General features: G+C 38.7%; 1 protein-coding gene across 2 annotated transcripts in view; it reads right to left on the reverse strand.

Moving 5' to 3' along the window:
• Positions 1-27897, reverse strand: part of PRKG1 (protein kinase cGMP-dependent 1) — a 1271722-nt gene that overhangs the window by 210443 nt on the left and 1033382 nt on the right. For both annotated transcript variants that reach the window (XM_037002637.2, XM_037002636.2), the window contains exon 7: positions 24986-25080. In XM_037002637.2, coding sequence (XP_036858532.1) covers positions 24986-25080 — 95 coding nt within the window. The remainder of the gene's footprint in view (positions 1-24985; positions 25081-27897) is intronic.

A 27897-nucleotide genomic window follows, 5' to 3' on the forward strand; every position in this document is an offset into this window, starting at 1 on the left:
AAAAACGGCAGGTTGGGAGAAAGGCTTTTCTTCTTTATAGTCACTGGCGGCTCATGCATCCTCCCAGGGTGTCCATTTCCAATCCATGGTCAGAAATGTATCATGTGGGTGTGTCTGCCTCCTTTGAAAGAGGTTTTTAAAAGATCTGAATAGGGAGGTTAAGAGTCTTGGAGAAATACAGAAATACATTCCCAGAAGAGGAGTCTGGGGCAAGTCTGTAAAGTCTTCCTTTGAACATCTCCAGCACCACGGCTATGGCCCAGGAATTCCCTGAGAAAATGCTGTATCTCTACACCTCTTTATACTTATATTGACATCCCTATCTTTCTATATATCAATATAGATACCAATCTAGACAGACAGGCAGGCAGACAGACATGCAGAATTCTTTTAAAACTTGTACCCCATGTCCTCTAATTATATAATTTCTCATGAGGAAAAGGAGCTAATATCCAATTTTAGTCACTAGTTTTTGATATTCTGTATACATCTTTAGAAATATCACATACAAGGTACCCAATATCACTGACATCTACTACACACAATTATCATAATTGTTGTTTCCTTATATTTTGGAGCAAGTGAAGTTTCAAATGCTTAATTTCATGGGAGTGGTTTCAATGCCTAACATGATTATCCACTCAACATGTCTTTTTTGAATTGATACAGATCCCAGAAAATGCCACATCTGTTTTTTGTATTCATTCCTCAGAATTCAAGAACACCCAGGAGGATTCTCCTGAGCCTGAGGCACGTGTGGTGGTCCCAGGCCGCAGTGAGACACCAGGAAAGCTTCCTGCTGCTGCTGAGGATGGTGAGGGAGATCAGATCACAAAGGCTGGGCAGGATGAACAGCTGAGCTGCTCAGCCCAATCCCTACTCATTTTCACTTTCCCTTCAAAAACAGGAAAGGGCTTCAGGGCAGAGGAACTAAGACTGAAGCCTGTGTAGAGGGACAAACTGGGGGTGTGCTTTCAAGGATAGGACAGTTCCCCATATGAACACTGGGACAGCTGTGAGATAGTGGGCTGTGCTGATAACAGTGTGGGAATTCAATTACAACCTCTTCCCTCAGATCAGCACAAACTCACTCACACACACACCCTATATTCCTTCATACCAGATACAGCCCCATTATTCCTTCCTTTCACTTTTTCTCTCATATACAAATGCCTTCATTCCAGATGCGTCTTTCCTATTCTCTACAAGCATTACACAGATACACACTTCCACCTTCCCTCCTCAGGCCATCATTCTCAGACTCAGCTGTCTACACACTAACCCATAAATAATGTACACCCTTTCACACAGGTAGCTTGTTTTACTTCCCTTGTTAGAGCTAGCTATGAATCTCTGTTCCATTTACAAAGACACACTTTGTGAAAATCCGGTCACTCATGATCTATAGTGGCACAACCAATGTTACCGCACATTTAAAATTTTCAAAGGTAAACCATATTATGTTACCCACATAAATAGAGGCTATCTGGAATCACTGAAGACATCACATAGCAGGCTCTTACTGTTTTATTTAATGGATGGATAAATACACAAACACCAAGCACAGACATCTATCATTTTTATTTAATTTTTCCACAAAAGCAGCTCTACAGCATGGACACAGGACAGTGACACTAACCCAAGGCCAGAAAACAATGAAAGCTGCTGCTGCTTCAGAGTGCCTCTCCTCCATCCCTTGTGGGGACAAGCTTGCTGGCACTCATAAGAAGGGATGATTGAATGGGATGCAAAGGACAGTTGGGATCTAGGAAGAGCCCAGAGATGAGCTGAGTGATTCTGCTGATCAGTCAGCACAAGGCTGCCCAGTACAGGAAGAAACTCAAAATGCTTCTCCATCTTCATTAATACAATCCACAATGGAAGTAATAAATTCCAAGGGAAAATAGTTAGGATTGGAGCAAGCCCAAGGGGACAAGTGGAAGGCAGTGAGTTATTTGAGGAAATGGTGGAAGAGAAACATGGAGGAATATATCAGTATGGGCTGGGCAAGGACACATTATATTACCAGGAAGGTGTGACAGTACCAATAGCCTAAAACATGCCCAATGTGGTGGGATCCTCAGGTCCTGACGTGAGTACAGACATACCTAGACCAAAACCCCAGCACAGCAGTATCTTTACATAGCCGATGTTCTCAAGTTCAACCCTACACAGACCCACCTGCACCCATGATCCTCATCATTCACTTCCTTGTCATCTCCCACATGCATCCAAGTTCTCTACTCTGTTTTTGTCCCGACCATACAGAAGTGCTGCATTAGTTGTCCCTGTGTTTGAATGTTATGTGAACATGAGTGCACAATACATGCATTGCGTCTACTTCTTTTCACTCGCTGTACTTGTGTTTGTAATCATCATTCATGTTATATGTGACTGTACTTCCTTCATTGTTGGCACATAAATAGTCTCTTTATTGATTATACTTTTATGAGTATTTTGGTTACTTTCTATCTGAGGCTACTCTAAAAGGTGATATTCTGAACATTCTATTCTTCAGGGGCTTCCTCTTTCCCTGAAGTCTCTGGAGAGCCTTAAATGTGTACATAAGTCATATGGTACTACTAAGATATGACACTTAACCATGTTCTATGGGGCAGACATGGATCTAAACCTGTTTCTCTCAGGTAATGCCTTATCCTCACCCTTGGGGAGATTTAGTAATGTGGTTACCCTAGAAACATACAGTAATTGTCTTTTGTTAATTCATATCATTGGTTCTCAAGTTTTGATATGAAGTGCAAGATAAAAATTCAAGTTTGTGGTAGAGTTTGTATTGGGTAAAAGGGTTCCCCCCGCATCAGTGGTCTGCTCTGATGCATGTGTCAGAATGCTATGGAACCCTGTCTCACATCGTAATGGCCCTACTGGTGTACTTAAGCACTGGCCAGGCCAGTGAGTGAGTGAGTGAGTGAGGAGAGAGCCTCTCCAGTCACTTGTTGTTCTTCAATATACTGACCTGATTCTTGGCTGTCATCACTTGAACCTCTGGCAGCAGAGTTCCAGGGAGGAAGGCACCTGATTTTGGTCACTCTCTGAGGTGCTGAGCCATGGAGTGCAAACAAAAAAGGAAACACCTTGAAACCACATGTGCCCCCAAAGCTGCCAGGATGTCAGGAGGTTTGTGTCAGTGATATTCTCTGAGCACTGGGGAGCTAGAAACCATCTTCTAAAGAAAAAAGGAGCAAAGATTCCTACTCATGTAATCATTCTCAGACTCTGCTGTCTACAGGCTAACCCAAAAATAATGTACACCCTTTCACACAGGTAACTTGCTTTACCTCCCTCATTAAAGCCAGCTTAAGCACTCAAAAACTCATATGCCCTGAAGGGAATGCACTTTCATGTACAGTCTTTCTATTCCACATACCACTTCACCCACAAAACCTTCAGGTGAAAGCTTTCAGCCCTTCAGGGAGCTGTGCTTCTGGTAAGCTCAAGCACACTTCCTCCAACATGCTCTGTCTTTAACTGTTTCACAATAAGAAGACATACCACCCCTGTTCACGTGTGTTGTTGCACCACACACACATGTACACCATCATTCACCCCCTGCTTACCAATGTCAGAAATTCTCACCGGGTATGTCCCAGAACATACACAGACCTCCACACCCTCAATCCCACATAATCACACCACACACATACCTCAGATAAAATGTATGTCTCACAGCATTCTGTGATTTCACATATGTATGTACTTCCATGCCATGTGCCCACATAGCAATAGGCTCATGACCATCTCAACTCCTACAGACTTCACATACTTATTCTAGTTTTCTCATGTCTGAAATTTCCTTTCCCAGGAATCCCTCAGTTGCCTCTGGATACTGTTAGTATTGGGCCTAATGAGATGACTCACCCCCAGGTCTTGGAGGAATGGGAAGCTTCCTCCCTCCCTACCAAGACTCCTTTCCACCACACCTGGGAATGACATGTGTCAACAAGCGTGTCGAGATGAAAAGAGGTGTGGCTGTCTCATGGGATGGGGCAGAAGTCTTGGAGCCCACCTCAAGGAAGACCAGAGTAGAAGAATTTTCTTTGCCTGAAGGGGCCCCAAAAACATCCAGCTCCTTGTGTACACAGGAATGTCTGTCTGACAGCGAGTCTAGCCTGGAGAGCAAAGGCCCGCAGGGGACGGAGCAGGCTGGCAGTGTGGGGAGTCCCCAGCCCGGGAGGAGGGCTCCAGGGCCAAGAAGCCTGAGGGGCTGCTGGGCCTGGACAGCGGCTTCAGCTCCCAGGTTTTCCAGCCTGTCTTTTCTTGTCTGAAGAGGAAGAATGAGGAAGAAGAGGACGAGGAGGAGGAGGTGGATGTGGAGAACGAGGCAGATGTGGAGGTGGAGGTGGAAGAGCAAGAAGAGGAGGAGGCGGATGTGGAGGAGTTGGAGGTGGATCAAAAAGAGACTATTTAGACACTAGACCAAAAAACACTGTGGCAGGAAGACATCCTCCTACGAGTACACAGACTTTTTCAGGTCCTAGAAAAGTGGAAGTGGCGGAGATTAAAGATGGCGGCATGAGAGGTGAGACAGAGGCTTCCTCCTAAAACCTCATATAATACGAAAATATCATTCATACAACTAATCCTGAAAGAGCAACAGGAAAGAGGATGGTGCTAGACTGCACACACCTGGGGAAAAGAGCAGACTTCATGGAACGGAGTAACGTACCAGAGCTGTGGCTCCGCGGGACCCAAGCCCCTCCCCCACCCCAGCTCACCAGCGGGAGGAAGACAAACAGAGCAGGGAGGGAGTGGAAGGTCTGGGACTGAGGAATACCTAACTCCCTCTGGGAGCACAAACCTACATTGCATGGTGCTTTCATGATACTCTCGTGATTAGGGGAGTGGAAAGCTAAGACAGGCAGAAGTCCTGGAGGGTCTGAGATTCCAACTGCTTGTGGAAAGCAGGGATCCATATCCAGCTGCTCTGGGACAAAAGAAATGTGGGCAGTCTGAGAGACTTCCTAACAAGGAAGCCCTTAGCAAGAGGGCTGCTAAAGGGGCAAGGATTGCACAAAGCTTACTGCTCAGGAGAAAGGATGGGTAGACAAAATTGTCCAGGTTCACTCTGCCCAGCAGGTTGGGAGCTCTCACGATCTTCAGGTGCTCCAGCTCCCTGGCTGCGTACACAGCTCCAAGGACTCCTCCATGATACACAGCCTACTGCACCTTTCTCCCAGCCAGACCCACCTAGCTCACAAACTGGCAAACCCTACCCTGGCATTAGGCCAGCCAGAGGGAAGATCTGTCTACAGCAACTACAAACGCAAAGCATAGAGGCTTATAGCTGTGTGCTCGGCCCACAGGTTCAGGCAGTAGAGACAGGCATAGAGGCCGGGAAGCAGGAAATAGCTCTTTGCTCCCCCCAGGCACCAATACCACTCCCCTGTGACACCTGACATTGCTTCAGGGCTGAACAGCCCCAGAGAGTAGAGCTTCTGGACACTAGGGGGTGCCATATACAAATATGAAATGTCAAAGGAAACTGGTTCAGAGCAAAATTATGAATACAACTCCTGAGAAAGAATTAAAGGACATTGACCTTATGAATCTTCCTGAAAGGGAGTTCAAAATAAAAATCATTAACATGCTCATGGAGGTACTGAAAGATATTCAAGAACTCAGGAATGAATTCTGGTTGGAGATACAATCATTGAAGAGCACAATGGAGGGTATTAAAAGCATATTAGATACAGTCGAGGAGATGGTAAGTGGAATAGAAATTACAGAGGAGGAATACAAAGATGCTGAGGCACAGAGAGAAAAATGGATCTCTAAGAATGATAGAATATTGAGAGAACTGTGTGACCAATCCAAATGGAACAATATTCACATTGTAGGGGTACCAGAAGAAGAAGAGAGAGAGAAAGGGAGAGAAAGTGTTTTTGAGGAGGTAATTGCAGAAAACTTCCCCAATCTGGGAAAGGCAATGGTCTCTCAGGCCATGGAGGTACAAAGATCTCTCAACACAAGGAACCCAAGGAAGACAACACCAAGACATATAGTAGTTAAAATGGCAAAGATCAAGGATAAGGACAGACTGTTAAAAGCAGCCAGAGGCAGAAATAAGATCACATACAAAGGAAAGCCCATCAGACTAACATCAGACCTCTCAGCAGAAGCCTTACAGGCCAGAAGGGAATGGCATGATCTATTTAATGCAGTGAAGCAGAAGGGCCTTGAACCAAGATTACTTTATCCGGCATGATTATCTTTTAAATTTGAAGGAGGGATTAAGCAATTTCCAGATAAGCAAAACCTGAGAGAATTTACCTCCCAAAAACCATCTCTATAGTGTTTTTTGGAGGGACTGCTATAGATGGAAATGTTCCTAAGGTTTAATACATGTCACCGGAGGTAATAAAACCACAATAAAGAAAATAGAACTCCTAATTACTAAGCAAATGCAAAATTAAATTAACTATCCCCCAAATCAATCAAGGAATAGATAAAGAGTACAGAATATGATACCTAATATACAAAGAATGGAGGAGTAAAAAAAAGGAGGAGGAAAAGAAAGAACCTTTAGATTATGTTTATAATAGCATATTAAGTGAATGAAGTTAGACTCTTAGATAGTGTGGAAGTTAACCTTGAACCTTTGGTAACCACGAATCTAAAGCCTGCAATGGCAATAAGTACACACCTATCACTAATCACCCTAAATGTAAATGGACTGAATGCACCAATCAAAAGACATAGATTGAATGGATAAAAAAACAAGACCCATCTATATGCTGCCTACAAGAGATTCACTTTAAACTCAAAGACATACACAGACTAAAAGTGAAGGGATGGAAAAAGATATTTCATGCAACTAACAGAGAGAAAAAAGCAGGAGTTTCAGTACTTGTGTCAGACAAAATAGACTTCAAAACAAAGAAAGTCACAAGAGACAAAGAAAGACATTACATAATGATAAAAGGGTCAATCCAACAAGAAGGAATAACCATTATAAATATATATGCACCCAACACAGGAGCACCTATAGTGTTAAAAAAAATACTAACAGAATTAAAAGGGAAAATAATATGCAATGCATTCATTCTAGGAGACCTCAACACTCTACTCACTCTGAAGGACAGATCAACCAGGCAGAAAATAAGGAGACAGAGGCACTAAACAACACATTAGAAGAGATGGACCTAACAGACATCTACAGAACTTTACACCCAAAAGCAGCAGAATACACATTCTTCTCAAGTGCACATGGAAAATTTTCAAGAACAGATCATATACTAGGCCACAAAAAGAGCCTCGGTAATTTCAGAAAGATTGAAATTGTACCAACCAGTTTCTCAGACCACAAAAGTCTAGAAATAAATTATGCAAGGAAAAATCCCACAAACACATGGAAGCTTCACAACATACTCCTAAAAAACCAATGGATCAATGACCAAATAAAAACAGAGATCAAGCAATATATGGAGACAAATGACAACAATAATTCAATAATGCAAAATCTGTGGGACACAGCCAAGGCCTTGCTAAGAGGAAAGTATACTGCAATACAGGCCTACCTCAGGAAAGAACAACAATCCCATATGAGCAGTCTAAACTCACAATTAACAAAACTAGAAAAAGAAGAACAAATGAGGCCCAAAGTCAGTAGAAGGATCGACATAATAAAGATTAGAGCAGAAATAAATGAAATCGAGAAGAATAAAACAATAGAATGGATCAATGAAAGCAGGAGCTGGGTCTTCAAGAAAATAGATGAACTCCTAGCCAGACTTATCAAGAAAAAAGGAGTCTACTCACATAACAGAATCAGAAATGAGAAAGGAAAAATCACTACAGACACCACAGAAATACAAAGAAGTATTAGAGAATATGCTAATAAGCTGCATAACCTAGAAGAAATGGACAACTTTCTAGAAAAATACCTTCCAAGGCTGACGCAGAAAGAAACAGAAAATCTGAGCAGACCAATTACCAGCAACAAAATTGAACTGGTAATCAAAAACCTATCTAAGAACAAAACTCCTGAACCAGATGGCTTCACCGCTGAATTTTATCAAACATTTAGTGAAGACCTAATACGCATCCTCCTTAAAGTTTTCCAAAGAGTAGAAGATGATGGAATACTTCCAAACTCATTCTATGAGACCAGCATCATTCTAATACCAAAACCAGGCAAAGACATTACAAAAAAAGAAAATTACAGACCAATATCCCTGATGAACACAGATGCAAAAATACAAAATATTGGCAAACTGAATTCAAAAATACATCAAAAAGACCATCCATCATGATCAAGTAGGATTTATTCCAGGGATGCAAAGATGGTACCACACTTGAAAATCCACCATCATCATCCACCACATCAACAAAAAGGATAAAAACACACGATCATCTCCATAGATGCTTTAAAGCATTTGACACAATTCAACATCCATTCATGATAAACACTCTCAACAAAATGGGTACAGACGGCAAGTAATTCAACATAATAAAGTCCATATATGATAAATCCACAGCCAACATCATACTTAACAGCGAGAAGCTGAAAGCCTTTTCTTTAAGATCGGGAACAAGACAAGGATGCCTACTTTCCCCACTTCTGTTCAACATAGTACTGGAGGTCCTCGTCATGGTGATCAGACAAAACCATGAAATAAAAGGCATCCAGATTGGCAAGGAAGAAGTTAAACTCTACCTGTTTGCAGATGACATGATTTTGTGCATAAAAAGAAACCCAAAGAATCCATTACAAAACTACTAGATCTAATATCTGAATTCAGCAAAGTTTCAGGATACAAAATTAATATGCAGAAATCTGTGGCATTCCTATACACTAACAATGAACTAGCAGAGAGAGAAATTGGGAAAACAATTCCATTCACAGTTGCATCAAAAAGAATAAAAAACCTAGGAATAAACCTAACCAAGGAAGTGAAAAACCTATACTCTGTAAACTACAAGACACTCATGAAAGAAATTAAAGAAGACACCAATAAATGGAAACACATCCGTGCTCATGGATAGGAAGAATTAGTATTGTCAAAATGGCCATCCTGCCTAAAGCAATCTACAGATTCAATGCAATTCCTATCAAACTACCAAGAGCATTCTTCAACGAACTAGAGAAAATCGTTCTAAAATTCATATGGAACCACCAAAGAACCTGAATAGCCAAAGCAATCCTGAGAAGGAAGAATAAAGCTGGGGGGATTATGCTCCCCAAATTCAAGCTCTACTACAAAGCCACAGTAATCAAGACAATTTCGTACTGGCACAAGAACAGACCCATAGTCCAATGGAGAAGGGCAATAGTGAATCTGTGATATCTTACTACACTGATGGACAGTGACTGCATTGGGGTATGAGTGGGGACTTGATAATATGGGTAAAGTAGTAACCACATTGTTTTTAATGTGAAAAATATCAATAAAACCTTGATGTATCAATAAAAAGAGTGTATATCAATAAAACCTTAATAAAAAATTTTTTAAAAAATGTGTGGTATATGAGCCAAGGAAAAAAATCCATCTGGAAAAAACGAGCAAGTAGAGGTTTTTCTCCGAATTTCATTGATACTGTGAGTTTTCTGTCTTGTGACAATTTCTTTGATATTCCCATGTACATGATAAGCACTTCCTTAAGAAATTACAAATGAACTTTCAATTTTTAAAAATGGTCTATTTGCCTCTCTTAGAAAGGAAGACCAATTCTGTAAAAGAACCATGAATGAGAAATGCAATTTGACATGTAGCGAAAGCAGTCTTCCTCGTATTCTTTTTATTCTGGTTTCTACATTTAAACTTAATGCAACTTTCAAATAATATTACAAAAAGTGTTGAAGTCACAGCAACCCATCTAGACCACCCTACCCACTACCACGAATTCAAAGAATATATACACTACTAATTTTATGAGGAACATACAGGCTCTGCATTTTAGCTTTCTATGAGGCAACAAAACAAAACCTTTCCATAAGGTCTTATGAACCTATGAACTCCATGACTGAGCCTGATTTCTTACTGTTGATGAAATTTAAGGATAAGAAAAAACAACTTCCAGATATAGATCAAATAGAATTTCCTTTTTCAATTAATTAAATTAAAGCAACTACTGAGAGTTACAGAAGGAAAGTATTCTAAAGAGTAATGAATCCTCTGTCCTCAAACTCTACACACACTGCACACAGCCTTATTATATATAATGCATCCTTCCATGATAAAATAAAATCAGCAACTGTATAGTGGTTCAAAGCCTCTGGATAATTTAGTAGGACTATGATTATAAACTATCCAGAAGAAATTATATGGAAAAATCTAGGTAAAGGAATGTAATTTAGTGAGGGCCCCGGCTAAGAGAAAGTGTAAGAGGCAAAAAGGAAGAATTGTGATTCCTGTCTCAGTGTCATCCTCAGAACAAAGGTCTCTGAAGACTTTATTTCTACAGGAATTTCATAGGGAAAAGACAGTATACGAAAAAGCCTAAATAATGTGTAACCCATATTGACACAAATGATAATCAGAAGTCAAATATAGGGTATTGTTACTGAATGACTGGATCAGAAGGGGGTTGGAGCTTTGAGAATGATGCAGCAAATGGATTCCATGAATTCAGCAGCATTGTGAAAATAAAACAAATCTAAATACCTCACAAAAAACATACCTTACACCAAAGAAAAACCATATCCTACAACTTATACTCAGATTAACTGTGGTAATTTTGTCCTATAAAACACATAATCATCTCTTCAAAAGGAAAACATGGTGAGAAGTTTGATAATCTAATTCAATTAAAATATTATTGGAGAATTATCTTGCTTTCTTATCTATCTCAAATCTTAGAATACCAAAAAGTAATAGTCAAATATACATGCAAAATGACCCTACAATTAAGATAATTGTAGGTACCAAATGTTGTTTTTAAATTCTGCAATAAAACAGTGTCCCAGACATTTAATAGTATGTCACTTGGTAAATGAAAGTTTCCACAAAGTGATGGCAGTGAGAAGACCTAAAAATTATGCTAGTGAAGAGTCTGGCTGAAGGAAACAAAAATATGGATCATTTTGATCCAACACTAATTTTATTTCAAGTTCCTACAGAGCTGAATAAAATGCTGACACCACCACACAAAAATTTATTGACTTGGCAATAGGCAAAGCATGATGTCAGCCTCCAATATCACCATCCACATTACCAAATAGCATGAACGTTCAATGCTTGAACTTCTTAGACTTTATGGCTAACATTACCATTAGTAAAAACAAAAACCTTAGGCATGAGGCATCATTAAACATAGATGAGTTTAGTTTGGCATGGTTTGGCTTAAATCAGTCTAGTACTTTGACAAATTCCAGAAAAAACATGAAAAAATGCAAGCTTAAACATTACAATTTTCTAAATGTGCTGAAGAGAAATACAGTCATTAAAGATAATAAAGAGTAATGGAAAATAAGTAGGGGTGCAAACAAAAAGTTATATTTGGCGATTTACAAAACATCCTGTATGCTCCTGTTATGTGAGAAACTTTGCTAAGCACCACAAAGGTAGAAAAGTTAATTACCCTAAAAATGCTTATGTCTTTTGGATAAACAGCTAGACAGAAAATGAAAATGAAAATGCTGAGGGAGAAGTAATGTGTGTACTCTTCAAAGTCAGACTTGAGGTGTCAAACCTACCTTGAGATGAAAGTTGAAGAGGAGAGAGAAATTTAAAATAGGTGACAGACACACTTAAAGAAGAAAGAAACAAAGGGAAGGCTTTGCTGTAGCTGTCTCACACAGGCTGTGGGGGGTCGATCTTGCACTTCTCTTCCCAGGTCCACATTCAGGGCCATCACATGGGTAACATGGCCAGGTGGGAGTATTTACACCACAGAAATTGGGATTTGCTTAGAGATCCCCCAGCCCCAGCCCTGAGAACTAGTTGATATACATCGGTAAGCACCGTGATGGCATATGAAGTGCTTCCCAGGTAGTGTGGCCACTTCTGCCAAGGCTCAGAGATGAGAAAGTACATCAAGCAGATTTGGTGAGCCCCTATTATCAGTACCTGAGACATCCTTCCCTCAGATACCTGTAGCTCATTGCCTCAACTCCCTCGAATTTTTGCTCAAACATCACTTCCTCACTGAGGACCATGCTGACCACACTACTGAAAACCACACATGTCCCCACCCAGCCACCCTATACAACCTCCCCTGCTCCATTTCATCCAGAGCCTCCATCACCTTCATTTGTTTGCGTCCACTCCCGGCCTCAGAATGCAAGCTTCACAAAGATAGAGTTTTTGTTTCTTCACTAATGTCTTCTAAATGCCTATATGGTGCATGTGTATGTGGCATCTGGTAAATATGAAAAGAATGAATCAATCAGATGAATAAATGGTAGACTGAAGTCACCAATCTGACTTTTTCCATAGATAGTATGAAAAGAGGAGGGTTGTGTGGTGCCTGATATTTAAACAGGACCTGTCTACAGAGCACCAGATAATGTGTTAGGTTCTTTACATATCTCATCTTACACAACAGCCCTGCATGAGAAGTAGCTATTATAATTTCAATGATAATGAAATTGAGAGGCAGCAGACTTACAGAGCTAGCTCAAGATAATGGAACGAGTCAATCACAGATTAGAAACTCAATTCACTGTGTCTAGGCCTGGTGCATAACATTACTTCCCGAGTTCCTATCCAGCACACGTTCTACAATTATTTGAATTTCAAGGTCAGTATCACATGTTGTATTGGTTTCCTTAGAAATAGCATCTAGACTGAGATTTGTGTGCAGGTGTTGTAGTGGAAAGGTGCTCAGAAACAACATCTGCTGGGGTGTAGCAAGAAGAACTGGATAGGGGACAATGGTGAGCTACATTGCAATTGCCACAGAGATCACTCTTTCCAGGAGCTATGAAGCTGGGTGGTCCTACAGAGTTGTTCTGATTGAGGCCAGGGAATTAAGCCTTCAGGCAGCATCAGGCAGTCATTGGATGCAGAGCGGATATAACCCTGAGCCTCTGAGCAACATAGCTTCCATTTACCAAGGGCAATGTCTGGAGAGTGACTCAGAGGTGAGCTCTCAGCATCCAACCCTGAGCTCAGCTGGGGGAATGAGCCAGTCCTCAAGCAGGTCTGGGTGGCATACACAGCATCTGCTATACCACCAGATTAATATCATGACTATGCTCCGAGATACTTTAAGTAAATTCAACCTAGTTAGAGAGACTGAAGAGAAACACAGTCATTAAAGATAATAAAGAGTAATGGAAAATAAGTAGGGGTGCAAACAAAAAGTTATATTTATGTATAACTGAATAATTACCAAATAACAAGTTTAAGAAAAAAAGATGCTAATTCAGAGGGAACTAAGATTCTGTATACCTTAGTTTTGTATTTCTCAGAGGAATGAAACCTCTTATAAAACTAGCTTATGTATGAAGTCTTAATTTTCTTGCCTACATTCCATGGCTCCCCAAATTAGCATATTTCAAGAAGAAAAGTAACAAGAAAAAGAAAACACCTTGTTACCTTGTTGTTCCATCTTTACAAATTTCTGTGTTGAAAAATCCAATAAAATAATCCAACATTTATTTAGGTAACTTTGAGATGGGTGCTGGAACCTTCCAAAGATACTACGTGGCCTAGATCTTAGTGATAAGCATCACTTTGAGTTGAATAACCGTGGAAGATATATTACAGAAAAGTTTTTTTTTTAAGTACAGGATTTTATAAGTGGATAGTGTAAACAGCATGAAATGGAATAAAGGCTAATGGAATTTTTGAACATATACAGAGGAGGGTAAAAAAACATGGTATACATCTCAGGAATGGTAAATACTGTAGCCCAGAATTTTTGACAGTGGAGGGTTTTACTACAGAATAGAAAACAAGGTAAAAAAAAAAAAGTAAGTTTAAAACCATATCATGGTCTTGAAGTTCAAAATAATGCAGTGTTTATTTGGTGGGCAATATGGTATGAATAAATGCTTTTGGAGAGCAGTGACATCATCAAAACAGCTTACACATAAATCATGGTATAGCCTACCTGAACACATGTAGGGCCTAAGGTAAGACCCATGCCATATGTCTAACCACATAAAAGTATCCTCCTACCTTGACAAATATTCCTCTGTGATAATCTGGAAGACTAAAATTGAATGACAATTTTCGTGTTCCTCAGATTTCCAAGCTCAGCCCTGGAACATGGCCACATGGCAATAAGTGGCCCTGATCTCCCATCTGACAGCCTACCCCTGCTTTCTACCAACCATATGTGACCTACACATCCAAACACCATCCACTTCCTTCTTCCACCCCAAGCAAACAGCCAGTCTTGCCCTGAGGGTGTACACAACTCACATGATCTGCTTTTACTAGCAAAGACTCAGGGAAGACCCCTCCCAGACCCTAGAAGGACAAGGAAGTCAGGGGTCTCAGGTTCCTAAAGGTTATAGAAGAGGAAGCACAGGGCATATCCCCCTGGTGCCAAAGACTCCTTTCCCTTTAGAATAAGCACAGCAGAGAAGGCCAGAAGGGGACGTGTTAGAGCTCAGGCTCAGAGAAAAATTCCCTACTTGGCTGGGCCCAGCTGTATTAGGATATGATGAACGAGAAAACAAATCTAATAGCATAAGCTACATAAAATAAAAGATCTGAATTACAGTGGAAAAAGTGACAAAAGGAATGAATGTGAGAAGTACAGTGGAAGAATAGTCAATATATTTGGTGTCCAAATATGGAAGAAGAAAGCTGTGATAGACAGGGGGGTGGCAGAAGTTGTCCTTAACTTTTAAACTTGGATGACTCATGAAATGAAAGTATTATTAAAGGAAGAACTGGTTTGAAAAGAAAACAATGCATATGAGAAAGAGAAAATAGCTAGTGAAGACTGTTCTCCCACTGTATTTGCCTAAAAGCAGATGTAACTCTAAGGAGAGACCAGAGATCCATGACCTATGATCACTGTCTGAACCTTGAAAAGAATTTAAAAAAAGGAAGAAATATATATATATATTCACATATAGTCCTGCTACTTTAAATAAAATCATCTGGCTAAGCAGCTCTTTTCAGGATATTTAGACATTGCCAGAAGGAGAAACTGTAAGATTTATATTCCAATTCTTAATGACTTACTCTGCTTTAGCAAATGGAAAACTAATGAAAGTTGTTGTTGCTGGTGACAGAATAATTTATCTGTTCTTTTGAATAAAATTATCAGTTAAAAATGGAAATTAATAAAAATGAATATAGTCTCTGGTGTCTCAGGTGTGTTACAGGTGGCTTAATAGCCTTAGAATTTGTCATGTGCACATAGCAACATGTAGTATGTAGATTTCTGTGTAACAGTGTATGGACTATGGATGTAGGAAGTTGAGAAGGATATGAAATATCAGTAGCTTATAGTAGCAAAGGGTCTAAAACCCATGATTTTCCATGATCACAAACCCTCATTATTCTGTGGTAGGTCTAGAGACATAGAAACATACCTTTTATTATTTCCTCTGATATATTTAAAAAAATAACTTATGATTATTTTAAAAATACATAATTTTAGAACTCCCAAAGATACTGTTTTATAATTCTTGATTATTTTTGTTTCATAACACAGATTCAGAAGGCTTAAAGTAAAAAATTCTATTTCTCCAGGATAGCAAACCCATATTTCTAAGGGAAATAAGTACATATGGATGAGGGTGGTAGAAAACCTGTGTCCTTCGTATGGAATGTTTGTGGAAAATGTTCCTTTCAAATCAACATGTTTCCCCATATGGGGAGCAGGTTTGCAGCAAAGATGTTGCTGAGTAGACAGTGAGAGAGGCAGTCAGCCATCTGGGAAGCAGGCAACTGTCAGCCACTGATGCTGAGGGCACCACTAAGCTCAGACACAGGAATATTCCAGAAAACAGGACAGCCATTCTGTCTTAGAGGATAAGTTCTTAATACCTACAAGCCTGAGCTGTGGGATAGTTTTAGAAAAGGGGTGGTTTGAAACACTGTTCTACAGCTGTCTGAAGGGAAAAGAGGCATGATGGATAGGTTCATTTGCTGTGAAATCATGTTCAATTAGCAATGGAAAACTCGGGCTGAGGCCAAGATGAAACCTCAAGTATTTTTATAAGTGAGCCTGTATCATCCAAATAATGAAGATTGGTAGAGAATGGTAGAGGATAAATGTATTGAGTATCTCAGGAGAATAAGAATAGAAAGCAAAAGTTTTGTGAGAAAAAAAAAATTCATTCAGTTCCTTATATCTATTTTCTCTCTAGACCTCAATACTGCACTGTCTTAGTTATTGCAATTTTACAGAAAGTCTCAAGGTCTGGTAGAGCTAGCCTCCCAAATGTGTTCTTTTGTTCTGTTGGCTATTCGAGGTCTCTTAAATTTCCACATTCATTTTTAAATCAGCTTGTCAATTTCTACACCAAAGTTTGCTGGGGTTTGGGATTGCCCTGGTTATACAGAGCAATCTGGGAGAACAATATTGATTCTTTTGATATATGAACACAGTGTGTTAACATTTCTCTTGGAAATGTTCTGTAGTTTTCAGTGTATACGTCTTAAATATATTTTGTCAAGTTTATCTCTAGTTGATAATTTATCATACTTTTGTAATTTTTTTTTCAATTTGTAATTGTATATTGCTTGATTAAACTATGGATGCCTGTAAGATTATTTATTGACATATTAGACATGGTCCTGGGAAGAGGAGGTAGACTTGAAACCCTTAAAAGACCACTTGAAATGTCCTAAAAGGAACATTGTACTTCCCCTAATGCTTGGAATATAAGGTAAAACAATTATCACATAGCACATTTTTCTGAAATATTTCCCACTCTCATTTCATTGTATGAATGAGGAATGAAAACATTATGAGGCCAAATACAGTTGGAAATGTTTGCTCCATGTAGACACAGTCTTAATCAGAGTACATGAGTAAATGTTACATTCAAGGGTAATTTTCAGCAAGAATATTCTGAGGGCTTTAAAATGTTTTTTCTTCCAGGCATCACAAGTGATTAGTGTAGACAATGAATCTAACCATTTAAAATCTTTGCTGCCTGTCCAAAGTATGATTTATAACAAGACACTTTTCTTCTATACTGTATGAAGGAAAAATTAACAATCATTTAGACTTGGAAGGAATACAAATGACAGAGACATAGAACGCTAGCTGAGCTCATTAACAAGGAAATTAGCTTCAAGTAAAACATTTTTGTATCTCTTTGAAGAGATTTTTCAAATTTACATTGTATTTTCTGGTCTTGTAGTTAGCAAAGGAAAGTATTTGTCTAAATGACACTTTGGAGAATAACAATGAGGGATTGAATTGTTTTGTAAGTACTTGATTTCCACCACTGAAAATGGCCTTATATGTAAGACAGCAGGGATAGAGAAACCATTTTATGGAAAAATACTAAGACAACCTGATGTTTCCCCAGCAGTCTACAAAAATCTGATCTCTTTGGTGTAAACAATCATTCATGGTAGCAGGCCCAAAGTTTTTCTCTATAAGCAGGCTCCTCTTTCAATAAAACCCTTTGTATCTAATGGAATTGTTTAAACCTACCAATGTCCTAATTTATTTAAAACTAATGTATATTGGGTTACTGATTAGTTATAACTATACTTATTATACTGATAATTATGATAAGCTCTATCAACTACTAGTGATATATGAGTCTATAGTGCACACTAAAGCATTAGTAAGATTATTAAGCAAATTCAAAGAGTAACATTTGTTTTGTGCAACTAACTTAATATTCCAAATGAAGGTATTCTTCAGAGAGTGCAGAAAGCATATGTTCACATTTTCTTGATTAAATTATATTCATTATTGTGCAGGCTAGTCCACAGGTGTTCCCTAATATCTATAATTTAGGACATATTATGTATGTGTGTGTGTGTGTGTGTGTGTTGGGGGGAGGGCCAGTGTTTGTATAATCATATTTGTATACAATATAGTTTCTTCAAAGCAAAGATATGATTTCCACAAATCCTCTGATACGTTGATATCAAACCCAATGGGCTACTGTATCCTAGGCATCTTTATGTTAAGATATAAGGGGATATGTCCATATCATGAGTATAGATGCCTGGAGAGCAACATAACATGCCAGCTTCTACATGTCTACCCATTTTGGTTCTGTGCTGAGCTGGGCTTCCAAGTTCTAACATCTTATTTGGAGCTTGTTGTAAGTATTGTTATCCATCCATGCCAGGAAGGACTGTAATCATAAAAGATTATTCCATTGGGAAATGCCTAGAAGCAAAATAAATCACGGAATCAAGATGACATTAAACATCTCAGTATGACTAGAGCACATGTCATGAAACAGGCATGTGGCTGATGAGACTACAGTAGTAGTACGAAGACAGTTCTCACAGCAGGAAGTGCCACAGGAAGCATTTGAGGGACATGAACCTATTTGTTTTAAAGAGTGTTGTGAGTTGAATTGTGTCTCCCCAAAAGTGATGTCAAAGTCCTAGACCCCAGAACACCTATGAATGTAACCTTATTGGGTAACAGGGTCTTTGCAGATATAATCAAATGAGATACAGCCATCCTGGATTAGAGTGAGTGCTAAATCTAATGACTGCTGTCCTTAAGAGGAAAGAGAGACTTTGATACAGAGGCACACACAAAGGGGAGACAGCTATGTGAAAACAGAGCCAGGAATTGGAGCAGTGAAACTACAAGCCAAAGATGTCAAGGATTGCTGGCAACTTCCAGAAGCTAAGAGAAGGGTATGGACCAGATTTTTTCCTAGAGCTTTCAGAGGAACATGGACATAGTGACACCTTGATTTTAGACTTCTAGACTCCAGAATCATTAAAGAATAAACTTCTATTTTAAGACACTTAATTTGAGGTACTTTATTATGGCCACCCTAGAAATTAATACTGAGAAATTATTACAGCCATAGTGTGTGGGATGGATGGGAAGTGTGTGGGATTAGAGACAGGCTGACCAATTGGGAGATGTTCAGTAATCCAGGTGACAGATCACAGTGACACTAATCAGAATAGTAGCAATGAGGATGGTGAGGCGCAGGTGATGCTGACAATTATTTAGAAAGCAGGATCAATAGGATTAGTCATCAGAGATGTGGATATTTCAGGAGATAAAAGAGCCAGGGATAATGTCCAAATACCTAGTTTGAGAAGGTCTTACTGAAATAGGGATCACCATAAAGGGAATTGATTTGGTTGAGGCGGGGGAAGGTGGGAGGGGAAACACATGATTTTTGTCCACCTGCCATTTCAGATTCCTGAATGATATTTAAGTGGATATGCCCCAATGGAAACTGGATCTGGAGCTCAGAAAAATGATTTGGGATGGAAATATAGTTATGATAGTGTTGCTATGACACTTCTTGCTTCTCCCATGATAATACTTTGCACTCTACTTTAATAGCACATTTACCTGTAAACCCTTAACAAGACGGTAAGCTGAGACCAGAGAATTGACAGAACAAGTTCTTTCAATGCACACTGCTCTTCCCACCAGGCCAAACTCCTGTATCCCTACTTCCCCATCTTATGGATGGAGTAGTGATGCTAATAAAGCAGTCTGGCTCTTCCCAGTCAGTTCTGCAAAAACAAGCTGGTCCCAAGTGCTGGCAGCTTCTTAGCTTTGGCCCTTAGCCACAAATCCAGGACAAGAGGGTAAAAAAATCCCGCTAGATATTCTTTAACATTTTACAAAGTTTAGTCATAATAATCCTTACAAGAATAATCTTCACTAAAAGCCAATTTAACTATAATTCTCACTGAAATCCAAAAATAAATAAAACAAAAAACCCCTACTTTGTCTCAGGGCCTGCAAAAGGAGAATGTCCTGAGGTTAGAGAAATGAACTGGAGCTGGACAGGAGAGCTCATGACAGGGAGATGAAGGAGCCTGGCCATGTCCTTGACAAGACAGCAACTGGCACTGAGTCCCTTATAAGGCCAGGGTCCTGGAGCATTTCTGCACACAGACATAAGTTCTAAGTAAGTGTTGGCTTGGGTAAGTGTCAAGAAGGTTTTCCCTGAGAGAAACAGAAACTCAAGTCTTGCAACAGGGACACCTGAATTCTTTCTATCATATCTTCATGGTACAGAGACATCAAGCTGAAGCCCATCCTTGCAGAGGCAAATATGAAACATATGAAACAGCTACAGAGGGGTGTGCCCACACAAGGGAATCTCTTAGTCGCCAGCCCCACTGAAAATGGGCATGCAGTGAAAGCAACACACACACAGGCTATGATAAAGTGCAATAAGGAGGGAGAGTCCACAATCACAAGTTTTTGAATTGGCACCGCAAAAGTGAATATAATAGAAACCTTCAAAGAATTTGGCATTTTAAAAATAATAAAGAGATAAAGAAAACATAAACAGGAAATAATATAAAACAGATTTGAAAATAATGATAATGGTAATAGCTAACATTTATTTATTGAATATTTAATATTTTCTAGGCATCATTCTAGAATGCTATACCATATATGCTATTTGGCTTATTAATCACCCACACTATGTAGCAAGCACAATTATTCCCATTTTACCAACCATGAACAGGAAGTGCTGAGAGGCAAGAAAAACAAGTTCATGCAACTTGTAAATGTCAGAGCTGGGATCTGAACCCGGACATCCTCGTTTCAGAGCTCACACCACTCCTGACTATTGTGGTGTGCCAAATAAAAATTCTAAAAATAATCTTTAAAAATAGTCACTGGAACCTACTCACTGGACAGATTGAATTTAATGCTTGATACAATTGAAAGGAGATGTAGAGAATCACATGATTGACTGAGAGAGTCAGAGGAGTTCCCAAATGAGAGAACCGAGAAAGAGAAGGGAAGGAATATGCATGATTCATGCTTAGAATATTCTATAGTTGAGGAAAACTGTATTCTCAGGAGAAAGGAACACATGTTGTCACATGAAAGAAAAGTAAGACATATCTACACCTAGACAGATTGTAGTAAAAATGTAAAACATAAAAGACAAAGAGGCAGCTACCAAAGAGAAAGACAATTACCTATGAAGGAATACCGATTTGACTGATAGCAGCCTATGTACACCAGATGACAATGTAGTAATATTTAAAATCCTAAGGAAAAATAAATTTTAACTTAGGTCTCTATGTGTAACCCAATGTCCATTCACTATAGGAAAGGCAGAAAGTATAAGTGGATCATTTCTGAATAATTACTAAAGAGTAATTACAAAAGGAATGAGCTGAATGTAGGAAGTAATGGGCCAAGTAATAAGTTGATAAACGTAAATCAGTAGAGTCTGAATAAAATACAGTAATAATAACGACTAATATTTGGATATTTACCAACCGGGTGGGACTATATATTAGAAAACTAGATCAACAATGGACAGGAATAATTTGAAGTTATACACATGAAGACCCTTTTACTATTCAAGAGAAAGACAGAGCTATTGATTAATATTATATATTAGATATATATATATCACAAATTTAAATACTGATTATTAAAAGAGTGGAAAAAGAAGTTAAAACTTCTAAATAGAGATGACACAAAAGCAATTTATATAACAAGAAAAAGAAAAATGATATATTGACCCAAACAGAGCAGAATGAGATTTCAGATGTGTAAAATCTCAGACACAAACAAAACACATATACACAATAAAATACAGTCACATGAGTAATGAGGATGTGTACAGCCAACTTTGAGTGGTCGTCGAGGGAGGGTAAACACTGGGGGGGGTGGGAGGTACCAAAGAGGCTTGAATTGTATCCATAATGTCTTATTTCCAGATAAACAAATGATTAATCAAATCCAAATATGGCAAAATATTGAAATGTTACATACAGTACTAGTTATATCATTTTATTAATTTAAAAAAAGAGAGAGAAAACTAGAAGCAAGGTAAAAAATGATTTTGATTCCCAAGATCACAGTTGAGGGGAGAAACTGGGGAAATACAGAATTCCAAAACCAAAGTCTTTTAAACTGACTTGGTTTATTCATTTGTACATAACAAGATCAGGGCCTGGCAGGTAATGTAGGTGTTCATAATACTAGGCAACAGCTGGAACACTTCCTGCAGGGAAGGGCCCTGTGACAGTGGTCTGCTATTAAATGCCACCATTTAGTGGGGTGACCCAGTGCTGCATTTGGCACCTGGGGTCTGTTGCAGTTGTAAAAAGACCAAATTTTAACAGATGCATATAGAAAACTTAGAGATCACCTAGTTCAAGTGTCTCAGTTTACAGATTCAGAAACAGAGACCTAGAGAGGTCAACTGGCTTACTCAAAGTTACATAGCTAATGGTCCAAGTATAAAAATTATATGGTTTGCAAAGGATAGCTGTTACCCAAAAGGATATACATAGTTGCTTTCTGAAGTTACAAGTTTTTTAGTTATTTAGAGGGAAACAAATGAAGCAAAATCTAATGCTATGTCAGTTAGTATATACTAAGTGCTCTAAACTTTAGTCAAAAAGGAGCAGAATGGAGATGGTCTTGTTTGACGATGGTGATGATGCTGATGTTGTTAGTGATAATAATAGTGAAGATAAAGATGAAGGTAGTGGTTAGCAACTAACTTTTTTTGAGCATAGTCTAAATTCTGGGGACCCAAAGGCTTTATAAATATTCCCTTGATTATTTCTTACAACAACCCAAAAAGTTAGGTACAATCACCATCTTCATCTCAGATCAAAGGTGAGTCTCTCAGTCTCATAATTTGCAAATGACAGAGTGAATCCCATCCCAGGCAGTCTCTGACTTCTGAGCTGGAACTCTTAACTGTGTGGTGTGCTGAAGATTCAAAAGTTAGGGTCAGGAAGCAGGGGCATGTGGGAGTTTAATCCTCTCTCTCTCAGGTCCAACTTGGTCTCCATGTATTTCCCAATTTACAGATGCAAAGTGTGAGTGTGGCTTGAAATCTGACATCATTTGATATCTATGTGAAATCTATATGGTTACAATTCAGTTAATGATCTTTAAAGCAATGGTAAGTCAGCAAGTAGATGTAATGGTTCACAAGTTACTGGACTGAGCCCGAAGTAATTTCTCCTAAACACAACTTCAGAAGAAATTCTGTAAAGAGTAAAACATTTTGTCCTCTCTCTAGTGTGTTAAAATTAATATTACAGAAAAAAATAATGCTTGAGCCAAACAATACTGAATAATTTGCTTCATGTCAACCAAAGTGAAAGCAGTAAGTGACCTTTTCCTAGTAATGAGAGGCTATTGGTTAATGGTGTTAATACAGATTGAAGGATGACTAAATTTATGATTCTCTCTATCCAAGGAAATGACATTTGTTACTTCTCAAGGCAGAACTATATTGTAGAGATCTGGAGTCATGTTACTGAATTCACGTTTCAGCTCTCTCATTCAGTATCTACTGTGTGCCTAATCAATTGTATCATGCATTCTCAAGCTTAAAAAAATGGTCAAGCATTCATGTCAATATTACCAATGTATCAAGATTTTAATGATGTGTTGAATATCCTCAGGAAAATACAAAATTCCCAGGACCTATAAGTTTCATTTGAGAGAAAAAAATCTAAATTGCTGTGTTTGGTACACCAAGAGAATGCTAACTATAAAATGTATCTTCCAAGTATAAAAATTATATGGTTGGCAAAGGATAGCTGTTACCCAAAAGGATATACATAGTTGCTTTCTGAAGTTACAAGTTTTTTAGTTATTTAGAGGGAAACAAATGAAGCAAATCAATCTGATTTTTGAAAAGTCAGAATTTCTTGTGTGAAACATAATTCAAAAAAAGAACACAAAAAACAGTGAAATAAAGGTTACAGACACAGGACATCAAAACATTAAAATTAAAAAAAGGAAACGAGGAAATAATTATGAAGAGTTAACCTAATAGGCTTCTTTCATTTGAATCTAGTTATAAAGAGGCATATCTGATGGGCAGAAATCACAAAACGGTAGCTCACAGATAAAATCATTTGCAGAACTGTTTTGCTTGCTTGCAAAGCTTTTTTTAAAAGTCAAGTTACAAAAAAAAGTATATATTTTCTTAAAACCCAGTTTTTTCTGCTTTCCTAAAAAAAAAAGAGAGAAAAAACTATAGCAATGAGCAGGAGTTCAGTAATTGCTGTCCTCATTACATAAGGCTTTCTAGTTTGCCACCAATTTTACTCACCTTATTTTACTAATTTATATTACTAGTCTGCCCCGTATAGTCAAGTGACTTTATAACCTTTTATATATAGCCAAACAAATTCAAGTAGTGAAAGTGATCAAGGGCAGAAGGGATTGCAAGACTGGACATCAATACAGAGCTCATTTGTTCATTCTTTCATTTAGTCAAAAAACATACGTTGAGTATCTGAAAACTCACAGATACTGCGCTGAAATCAGAGTACATATTTGAGGCTTCTTTTCATTGAGGTAACATGCATAGATCTGGATGTTTACCAAAATGTATGTAATAGAGTTGAGGAAAACACATTGGTGAATTTTAGGAGATGAAATGAGAATTCTAAAGAGTGCTGACAACTGTGAGGGTCTCAATGGATCGGGAATTCAAACAAGGAAGGGGTGGTGGTCAACAGTGTAAAACTGTGGTGAAGAAGTGAAGTCAAATGAATACAGAAAAGAGAACATTTTTTGATGTGGGTAGTGAATCCCTGGTGACATTTAAGAGGGCACTTAGTAGACTGATAAAGTCAGGTTGAATAATGAGAAAAAGCGTAATACAAGAGAGTAAGTAGGAGTGTTAAGGGGGGCAGGTGTGAAGGGAAATGGTGGGGGTGGGTTGAGAAGACATCCAGTGAAGAAGACGGAATATGTGCAGAAAAGTTTTGGCACCAGACAGTTTGTTTCTGAGAATAAGCATAACCACATGCTAGAAGGAATTCAATCTACAAAGAAAATTTAGTAACTTAATAGTTTGATATAAGAGCAAAATTTAATAATTTTCCATAAACCATATCCCCAAGGTCACTTCTTAAGACAGAGATTTATGCAGTACCCAACCAAAAAACTATGTGGCATGTGATTTACTTACCCCTGCAAGGCTTTCTCTCCAAACCAATCCCCTTTTCCTAAAGTCCTAAGAAAGACTGGGTCTTCACTTGGTGAGTCTTCACGAGTGACATTTACCTACAAAGAGAAACAATGAAAGAATTATAAGATTCGTTCTATTTCTTGTTTCTTTTTCTAAACTTATTTTTATAAACAAAAGAAGTACATTACCACTAAAAGGAACAAATAATATCACAAATTCCCATACAAACCATAAGAAAGGACCTCTCAATATTTGTTTGTTTGTTGTTGTTAGTTAGCTTTCAAATTGTTTACAGGAAGTAATATTCAGAAATTTGAATTTCTCATCCCTAATCTCATTTCCTACCTTCCCACTATAATGAATTTAGTGAGCATTCCCCCAATTTTTTTATGTGTTTGTATGTATATGCTTTTAAAATATATTCATGGCTTAATACATTATCATCAGTCTGCAACTTACATTTTTTCTCAACATTGTTTTAATTTTTCCTATTAAGTATAAGTCTAGTTTATGCATTTTAATGTTTTAGTGTGTTCTTCCATTCCATAAATATATTTATCCTTTTCCTTAGAGATGGGCATTTATACTGTTTTCAATTTTTTGTTTCAATGAACAATCCTTCTACCCACTTCCACATACATACCCATCCCAGTTTCTCTAGGACATTCCCCTCTTCTCTCTAAGAATAATTCCAGCTTCATTCAAAAGCCAGTCACAATTTCATAAAGCCTTCCTACAGGTCTCTAATCTATTACAGGCCTTATGATCCACCTGCTTCATTGAGCAGGACTATATTTTTAAAAACATATACAGTATAGACTAAAGATGGTGGCATGAGAGGAGAGACAGAGGCTTCTTCCTAAAACTAGATACAATTAGAAAATTTAATTGGCGCAAGTAATCCTGAGAAAACAACAGGAAAGAGGACAGCGTCAGACTGCACACACCTGGAGAAAAGAGCAGACCTCAGCGAATGGGGTAACGTAACAGAGCTGTGGCTCCGTGGGAACCAAGCCCTTCCCCATCCCAGCTCACCAGCGGGAGGAAGAGAAACAGAGCAGGGAGGGAGTGGAAGGCTGGGAACCGCTGAATACCTAGCTCCGGAGGTCTGCTCTGGGATCACAAACCTACATTTCATGGTGCTTTCATGGGACTCGCATGACTACTGGGTTGGAAAGTTAATACAGGCAGAGTTCCTGGAGAGACTGGGATTCTGGCTGCTTGTGGAAAGCAGGGATCCATATCTGGCTGCTCTGGGACAAAAACTTATACCTGTGTGACCAGCCTACTGGCTCAGTCAGTGGAGACAAGCACAGCAGCTGGGAGGCAGGGAACAGCTCTTTCCTACCCCCAGGCACCAGTACCGCTCCCCTGTGACCCCCGACATTGCTTCAGGGGCTCAGCAGCTCCAGAATAGAGCTTCTGCACACTAGAGGGTACCATATACAAACATGAAACGCCAAAGGAACCTTGTCCAGAGTAAAACTGTTAATACAACTCCCGAGAAAGATGTAAATGATATGGACCTCGTGACACTTCCTGAAAGGGAGTTCAAAATAAAAATCATCAACATCCTAATGGAGGTACAGAAAGACATCCAAGAACTCAGGAATGAATTCAGGTCAGAGATCCAATCGTTAAAGAACACAGTGGAGGGTATTAAAAGCAGGTTGGATACGGTGGAGGAGACAATAAATGAAATAGTAACTAGAGAAGAGGAATACAAAGAAGCTGAGGCACAGACAGAAAAAAGAATCTCTAAAAATGAAAGAATACTGAGAGAACTGTGTGACCAATCCAAATGGAACAATATTCACATTATAGGGATACCAGAAGAAGAAGAGAGAGAGAAAGGGATAGAAAGTGTCTTTGAGGAGGTAATTGCTGAAAACTTCCCCAATCTGGGAAAGGAGATAGTCTCTCAGGCCATGGAGATCCACAGATCCCCCTACACAAGGGACCCAAGGAAGACAACACCAAGACACATAGTAATTAAAATGGGAAAGCTCAAGAATAAGGACAGACTGTTAAAAGCAGCCAGAGGCAGAAATAAGATCACATACAAAGGAAAGCCCATCAGACTAACATCAGACTTCTCAGCAGAAACCTTACAGGCCAGAAGGGAGTGGCATGATGTATTTAATGCCATGAAGCAGAAGGGCCTGGAACCAAGATTACTTTATCTGGCAAGATTATCATTTAAATTTGAAGGAGGGATTAAACAATTTCCAGATAAGCAAAAGCTGAGAGAGTTTACCTCCCACAAACCATCTCTGCAGTCTATTTTGGAGGGACTGCTGTAGATGGAAGTGTTCCTAGGGTTGGATAGCTGTCACCAGAGGTAGTAAAATCATGGTAGGGAGGGTGGAGCAGCTGATTGCGAGGCAAATGCAAAATCAAATTGACTATACCCAAAGTCAATCAAGGGATAGACAAAAAGTACAGAATTTAATATCTAATATATAAAGAATGAAGGAAGAAGAAAAAGGAGGAGAAATAGAAAAGAACCTTTAGATTGTGTTTGTAACAGCATGCTAAGTGAGCCAAGTAAGACTCTTAGATAGTAAGGAAAGTAACCTGGAACCTTTGGTAACCATGAATCTAAAGCAATAAGTACATACCTATCGATAATCACCCTAAATGTAAATGGACTGAATGTACCAATCAAAAGACATAGAGTAATAGAATGGATAAAAAAACAAGACCCATCTATATGCTGCTTACAAGAGACTCACCTCAAACCCAAAGACATGCACAGATTAAAAGTCAAGTGATGGAAAAAGATATTTCATGTAAACAATAGGGAGAAAAAATCAGGTGTTGCAGTACTAGTATCACACAAAATAGACTTCAAAACAAAGGAGGTAACAAGAGATAAAGAAGGACATTACATAATGATAAAGGGTTCAGTC

This window comes from Manis javanica, chromosome 7 (assembly GCF_040802235.1).
Source record: "Manis javanica isolate MJ-LG chromosome 7, MJ_LKY, whole genome shotgun sequence".
In the NCBI taxonomy this organism is placed as follows: domain Eukaryota; kingdom Metazoa; phylum Chordata; class Mammalia; order Pholidota; family Manidae; genus Manis; species Manis javanica.